The 8,142-nt window shown below is 37.2% G+C and overlaps 1 protein-coding gene across 5 annotated transcripts; it reads left to right on the top strand.

Annotated features, from left to right (window-relative positions):
- Positions 1–6,023, top strand: Serpina7 (serpin family A member 7). Of its 5 annotated transcripts, none has more exons than XM_021153360.1 (6): positions 14–51; positions 1,341–1,430; positions 2,048–2,164; positions 3,048–3,321; positions 3,918–4,065; positions 4,783–6,008. In XM_021153360.1, exons 1-6 carry the CDS (start codon positions 45–47, stop codon positions 4,984–4,986), a joined length of 840 nt encoding a protein of 279 aa, XP_021009019.1. In that variant the 5' UTR covers positions 14–44; the 3' UTR covers positions 4,987–6,008. The 5 variants fall into 5 exon arrangements, with proteins under 5 accessions (XP_021009018.1, XP_021009019.1, XP_021009015.1 ...); XM_021153356.1 differs by having other exon boundaries at positions 1,517–2,164; XM_021153361.1 differs by having other exon boundaries at positions 24–51; positions 1,344–1,430.
- The last annotated feature ends 2,119 nt before the right edge of the window (positions 6,024–8,142 follow it).

Here is an 8,142-nt window from a genome sequence, read left to right as displayed (position 1 = left end):
CTGAATGGTGTTGCTATCTGACAGATGCAAGTGGCTTCTTGGGCATGTGCTGTAAGTAGTTTTTCTCCTTGGGAACATTGAACATTGCTAGCAAGTCAGAGGCCCAAATATCTGTGAATTTGTTTAGGAGGCAAGAGTGCTCATCTGATATCTGACCCTCTAACCAGCCTTAATGACTTTGATAGGAAGAGTACTCTGGTGATGAAGTAGAGATTTGACCTAAGAGTGGATGAAGGAAGGTTGGAGAGGATAGGAGGCCCTCTGTCCTGCTAGGAGCTGATAAGTTCATTAAGGCCTTAAACTTAGGCAATGGCAAGTGACTGTAGAGATGGAGTGAAAAGAAATTCATATGTATTTAGGCAGTATCCATTGGTCATCATGACCATTAGAGGTGATGAACAAAAACAAAGCAAGCCCTTTTGATCTGGGTCTGCCTATAAACAGTGGTGGAGTATATTGAGATATGGATTGAAAATGAAGGAGTAGGTTCATGAAGTTGAGAGAGAGAGAAGGTGTTTACATTTGGAAACATATATTCCAATGGAGGCTGAAGTATAAGTGGACAAATAGCAACTGGGTAGATGAGTAAGGATTTTGTAAGACAGTATGGATTAGGAGGATTTCTATAATATAGTAGTTTATACCTAGGACAAGGCCTACTCATAAAGAACATGGCAGTCTTAGGAAGGGGTCTTATACTGGCCACATGGATCTCTTCTTTTAAACTACTGGTGTATGATTACTGTGTCTCTACATCTGGCTCTTTGTTTCTTTGTACTGTTTCATGCTTAGAAAACTAATAATTCCAAGATGATATGCGTACTCAGAAGAATAAGATCTGTTAGAAGTGAAAAATGATCCTTCAGTTGGTACTGAAAGAATGAAGTCTCTAAAACAAGAATGTTATACTTTCATTTTCCTCTTGTTTGAAAAATACTCTTGTGGCTCCCATACATTGCACAGGTGCATGAGTGTTGGTTTGTTATGTTGTACATGACTTGATAAACTATTGTTCTTCCAGCCCAACTAGTCATTTCTTGTAGGGGTTGTTCTCATTTTGTCATTTCACAAATGTTACCTTAAGAAAACATCCATTTAAAATACACATACACGCTAACCAGACTTTTAATGTGCATGTAACATAAATAGAGGGAGTGCTTATTCTGCCTAATAATTCTTCACACTCATAAACTGCCTTTAGATCAAATGACAAGCAATTTGTTTTCCAGGAATGTAAATTAGTATCAGTATTTTCACTTGTTGTTACTACATGGTAATGAATTCATGACTTCGTATATCTGTTGCCCAGGCAAGCTATTTCTCCTACTCTTTCTCCCTAGTAGACATGTCACTGGTCTTTAGTGAGGAGAGAGACTACTGCTCCTTGCTGAACACGCCATCAAATACTTGCTTTAGTTTTATAAATCAAGGTGGGTGACTTATGTTTCTCTGAATCAGAAACTGTTTCATATGTCTACACCCCCCCCCAATGGTTATCTCGCTTCATGTTTTGTAGATCATCTTCATTCCAGAATGTCAGTGTTCCTCTATCTGTTTGTCTTGGTATTTGGGCTTCAGGCTACAATCCATTGTGCACCACATAACAGCTCTGAAGGCAAAGTAACGACCTGTCATTTGCCCCAACAAAATGCCACTCTCTATAAGATGCCATCTATCAATGCTGACTTTGCATTCAGTCTGTATCGGAGGCTCTCTGTGGAGAACCCAGATTTGAACATCTTCTTCTCCCCTGTGAGCATATCTGTTGCTTTAGCCATGCTTTCTTTTGGATCTGGCTCTAGCACCCAAACACAGATTCTGGAGGTGTTGGGGTTTAACCTCACAGATACTCCTGTGACAGAATTACAACAGGGCTTCCAGCATTTGATCTGTTCATTGAATTTCCCAAAGAATGAACTGGAATTGCAGATGGGAAATGCAGTTTTCATTGGGCAGCAGCTGAAACCATTGGCAAAGTTTTTGGATGATGTCAAGACCCTCTATGAAACTGAAGTCTTTTCTACTGACTTCTCCAATGTTTCTGCAGCCCAGCACGAGATCAACAGTTATGTGGAGAAGCAAACCAAAGGGAAAATTGTAGGCTTAATTCAAGGCCTCAAACTGAATATTATCATGATTCTAGTGAACTATATTCATTTCAGAGGTAAGGTGTCAAGAGTTGTCACATGTATCACAGTAATTTTTCACTATTGGCTCCTATCTGTGCATTGTATTGGATTATTCCAGGATGACACACAGCTCTGCATGTGAATTCAGGAAATTTCTAGGGAGATAAAACTTTTAGAGATGTGGTTGACAATGTTATGAATGTCCTGATCCTATCAGGCTACATAATTACAGTTTGTAATATATTTAATGAGATGGGAAAAACCTGTGCTTGGGAAGTCAACTGAATTTCTATGTAAGAATAATATGGTCCTTATTTCCTGTGTACATTTGGATACACTGCAAAAATACCTTGTAACATATATTAAGTACCTACTATGTGCTAAAGATTATGCTACAAAAACATACCATTAATAACTTTCAGTGCTTATCCTTCCAAGGAAGAGTGCCTAAACCTAAAGCTGAAGCTATAAGCATCATGGGGCCTCCTTTCTGAAAGTGCTGTTCCCAAATGGTTCCTCTTGGTTCTATAGATCCTGATTTTTTTTTTTTAAAGTTTGGATGAGTGGACTTTTTGGCATCAGTCACATACCTATATATACTTAAAATGGCAGAATAGTGTTTTCTAATTTCACCCATTTTTCTGGACACTCATATATCTTTGCATGGAAGGAGATTCTCTTTCAGGTGGGTGTAGAAAGCATAGTGTTTCTAAATCTGACTGAGGTCCAGCAGCATTGAAAAGGACTTCTGGTTTTCCCATATTGTAGCCGGATGAATATGTCAGCTGACTTTTTTCTCTGATACTCAGTGAGTCACTTGTAGTTTCTTGGAAAACTGGTTAAGAGTAGGTAGTATTAATTATTAGCTGAATGACTAATAGTTTCAAAGAAACATCTTTCCTCTTTCTGTGTTTTAAGCCCAGTGGGCAAATCCTTTCCGTGTATCTAAAACTGAAGAGAGTTCCAACTTCTCAGTGGACAAGAGCACCACAGTACAAGTGCCCATGATGCATCAGCTAGAACAATACTATCATTACGTGGATATGGAGCTGAATTGTACAGTACTTCAAATGGACTATAGTGCGAACGCCCTGGCACTTTTTGTCCTTCCAAAAGAGGGACACATGGAATGGGTAGAAGCAGCCATGTCATCTAAGACACTGAAGAAGTGGAACCATTTACTGCAGAAAGGGTAAATAATTTAGATGATATGGGGATATAAATGTAGGCTTAAGGGTGTAGTTGAGGATGAGTTAAAGGGAAACCTAGAAGTAGGAACATTGCCCAGAAGCAGCTGGCTGTGGCATTATGATTGTTAAAATATGTCCACAATATACAGTGTGCCTGATACTTTCCTGAATACATCCATAGTGTTTCATCTAAGCATTTTGGGAAAACTCCAAAGCTTGTAGTATCATGGATATTTGTAAAATTAGAAATTGTCATAGTTCCCCAAAGTGAGTACACTAGGAAACTGATACGTTTTTAGGGAACAACTAAAATTTTGGGATGCATTAGATTTGATGTTGGGGGTGGAGTGCACTTATGATGAGCTAGAACAGCAAGATGGAAAACCATGAAATTCCTACACACTACCCTTTGATCTTCACCCCGCTAGACCCCTGTCCTTGCTCAATAACATGGAGCTATATTTTTCTGATAATAAGGGTCAGGACACTGTGTGTTGTAGCCCAGTATTTTCTGAGTCTGAGACCACTTCTTCCATACTACTTTCTGTGTTTCTAGTGCCATGTTAATGATTGTCAATGTTTTCCTAACTCCACACAGATGGGTTGAATTGTTTGTTCCAAAGTTTTCCATTTCTGCCACATATGATCTTGGAAGCACACTTCAGAAGATGGGCATGAGGGATGCCTTTGCTGAAAGTGCTGACTTTCCTGGAATAACAGAAGACAATGGTCTAAAACTTTCCTATGTAAGTTGGTGGATTAGTTGTTTACCATAGGATCTAGGAAGGATATTGAGGATCAAGTGACTCACTCATCTCATTTGGTCAATTAGGAATCTCGTGTCTACAGAAGCAGCATGATTTGGTTAGGTCATCAAAAGAGAGTCAGTCATTCTTGAATCAATTTTGAATAATTACTTAAAAATAAGTCATTTTGGAAGTAATTTCTGGGGCTACATTGATGATGGTTTAGCAGATAAGAGCACTGCTTGCTCTTCCAGAAGACCCAAGTTCAATTTCTAGCAGCATCATGGCACTTCATAATTGTCTGTAACTTCAATCTCATGAGATTTTGATACCCTCTTAAGTGGTTTCCACAGGTACCAGGCATGCATGTGATATAAAGACATGCATGCAGGCCAAATACATATATAAATGAAGAAACATAATTTCCACCCCTAAATTTCATGTACAAAGATGACTCTAATATAATGGAAAGTCTTAACAAAGTGATTATTATAAGATACAGTGCTAGAGGATGTGAGGACACTAAAGAGATGGAAGGTGATTGTTAATGAGATGTTACCCAAACAATTTGTACTAAAATCACAGAAAATTATTCACTATACAATGGAATGTTCATACTCAAGGATAATCACCATAATATGCTGTATTTCTTTTTGTACTTCCAACTTACACAAAAACTATTTCAGTAGATCTTCACTGTCTGTTCTTCTCCCACAGGCTTTTCACAAGGCTGTGCTACACATTGGTGAAGAGGGAACTAAAGAGGGAGCTTCTCCTGAAGTTGGGTCTCTGGATCAGCAAGAAGTACCTCCTCTTCACTCTGTTATCCGATTGGATAGAACATTCTTACTGATGATTTTGGAGAAAAGAACCAGAAGTGTTCTCTTTTTAGGGAAACTTGTTAACCCAACAAAACAGTAATTGAGGAAGAGTCCATTGAGTATGTACATATTATAATAGGAAATAAATGGATAGCAAAACTTAATGTACTTGCTATGGACTTGGACTTTATTTCATTTGTGCAAGTGATAAAAGTGGACCTACTCAGAAGTACAGTGGCTGTAGAAGCAGCTAATCCTGTGATCAAACATGCAGATAGTCAATGAGTGATTGTTATCCAAAACTACAAAAAGGATTGATGTTAGTAGGTCTTTGTAAAGCTGGTCATGAGTTAGCTAAGTCTAGAATTTTTGACTGGGGGTACAAATGCTTTTGGATGTATCTTTTGGACAATAGTTGCAATACAGGTCAAGTCTTTGTATTACACTATTCCAATAGTATGATCAATGAACACACAAATGAAGTAGCTTGTATATATCACATTCAAAATAACCTCTGCTCTTTCTACCTGTGATTTTGGCTACTGCTAGATATTTTTTTTAAAAAAAATAAAACTTCTCTTACTATACTATCAAGTCATAAACTGAGTACTTTCAACTAGGGATGTAGCTTTTGTGACCTAACATGTATTCAACAACAAACCAGGGTGAAATAAATTCTTCACACAAGCCCACATCATCACTAGCAGATGCCATTGTGCTAATTCATAAGCTATTGATGAAAGATAGACAAATCATTTGCATCATATGCTATATTCATTATTTTTATATTCCTTTTAAAATATCTTTCTCCTTTCTCTCATGGAAATTTCCTGGTTGTCCTGTTTGGTTTTTTTGTCTGTAGTCCTCAATAAAATAGGATATTTTGTGTTACCAGAACATCCTCTGCCTAGGTATGCCATACTATCTTCACCTACCGAAGTAGATTTAATCTCAAATTTATGTATTCAAGTACCTTGCATTAGAATTTGGAACACAAATAACAAATTGAGAATTAATTATGAAGTAGCCAAATTCTATCCCACAATATTTCACTTACAGAAAATGAGCAACAAACATGTAAGTACTATGTAGGTTTGACTCCATATGAATATAAATAAAATATGTTTGCAAAATAAATATATTTATCAGTTTTTATTCTTTTCTTAGTAGACACATTTGTAAGAGAGCTTGCATATCTTTTCTATAATATCTTGGCTTTGTAGATAAGGAACTGGAAACCCAGATATGGATAATAACTTATGGTACAGGAAAAAGTTCATTCTTTACATGATGTTTTGTTTCACAGAAGTTACATTACAATACTGGTTCTGTTACTTACACTATTTTGTGATCGTGGGCAAAGTACATAAACTCTATAACTTCTTTTCCTCATGTAATATCCATGCTGTTGGAACCTTATCAAATCCTATGAGATGCAGTGAAAATGCAAGATACCCTCAAATAACATAGGCTATTGCCACTGTCATTGGTTACCTTTGAGAAATTCATTGTAAGACTCCATTGCTGAAGATACTGAACACTTAGAGGAACTGAGCTGGAACTGATCTGGAAACCTTCTCCCTGAGAACTAGCACTCATAGTATCCGTGCTGTTATGTAAGCTGCCAAGGGAGAAAGACAATCAATAGTTCTACTACTCAGTTGTAAAGCCTGTGACTCACACCAATGACCAACCTGGTAATGATGCAATCGGGGCACTTTTATCTTTGAAATAATCAGCAGCTGTTTAATTATATTTAAGGCCCACTCAATAGGAGGGAGTTCATGCCAGATATTGTAAAGTTAGCTAATCTTTCCTGGATGGAGAAGACATAGAGAAGACACTGCTACCACTTCCCCCAAAACAATATAATTTCTACCAGTATTCTTTTTTTTTTTTTTTTGGCTGGAAAACAATTACAATTTTAATGCTACTTTTTCACAGAGGTAGAACAATTATTTTATGTTTACATGATAACATGAAGCATCACAAGGAGTCTAAGCATTTTTGGGCAACAAGAACAAAACTGGAGGTGCCAAACTATCTAACTTCAAAGTATAAAATAAACAATTTTAATCCAATTGGCATCTATTACTGTGAAAATAGATGTCTTTGCAGGAACAAGACAGAAAGCCTGGACACAAAGCTAAATATTCTACCAGTATTCTAATACTTATCCTTACACACACAAGTAAGTGTAGCTCTGTCCCCTCACCAAAGATGTTTCTTTTAGAAAATTATGGAGGCTATTACAAAATCCACAAGTGATTAATATACAGAGGACAAGTGAATGTGGGGTACTCAACCAAAACAGATACATCTACAACACAACCAGTACACAAAAGAGTCAGTGAAAATTGTGGAAAGGGGAGTTGTTCTATGAGTCAGACAACTAGTATGCTTGCTTCTAGATAGTGTCTTACAGACATGATAGGGATGCTACACCCATGAAACCTCAAAAATATGGCTGTCTAACAAGAACTGCATAATGACAACAATAAGGTATTCCAACACTGGTGGGAGAAATTTCTGGAGGCTTCACCCACAGATGAAGAATTATAATTAATGGCTATTGAGAAAGATAAGATATGTTTTCTCTAAGGATGAACCTCCTGATATGTTCCTTAACACCAAGTAGTTAGTTAGTTATAAACACGTCTATATTGGCAATGCTAAATGGATTCAGTAAAGCAGTAGGTGTGTGTGTGTGTGTGTGTGTGTGTGTGTGTGTGTGTGTGTGTGTGACCTTTCTGTAAATATTATAAAATATCATGGCCAGAAGTAACATTAAGAAATTAGAGTTTGTTTTGGCTTATGGTTCTAGAAGAAATGTCTATAATGGCAAGAAAGATATAGCAACAGATGTTCATAGTAGGAAAGTTACCAATCATATTTCATCAAATAGGAGACTGAGAGAGCAAACTAGAAGTTGGATGAGGCTAAAAATGTTCAAAGCCTGCCAATAATTGATGCACTTCTTCTAGCAAGGGTCCACATCCTAAAAGTTCCATACTCCTAACCCCAAATAGCACAACTAACCAGGATCCAAATATTTAAATGTGTGAGCCAATGGGGGAATGATTCACATTCAAACCACCACATTTCACTCCATGGTCCTTACAAGTTCATGGCCATATCACAGTGCAAATTGCATTCAGTCCTACTTTAAATGCCTCCATAGTCTTTCAGTCTCAACAATGTTTAAAACTCCAATCTCTTCTGAGACTCAATGTAATCCCTCACAATGGAGTACTAC

This window comes from Mus caroli, chromosome X (assembly GCF_900094665.2).
Source record: "Mus caroli chromosome X, CAROLI_EIJ_v1.1, whole genome shotgun sequence".
In the NCBI taxonomy this organism is placed as follows: Eukaryota; Metazoa; Chordata; class Mammalia; order Rodentia; family Muridae; genus Mus; species Mus caroli.
The sequence above is the reverse complement of the archived record's forward strand: the minus strand, read 5'-3'. Positions and strand labels throughout refer to the sequence as shown.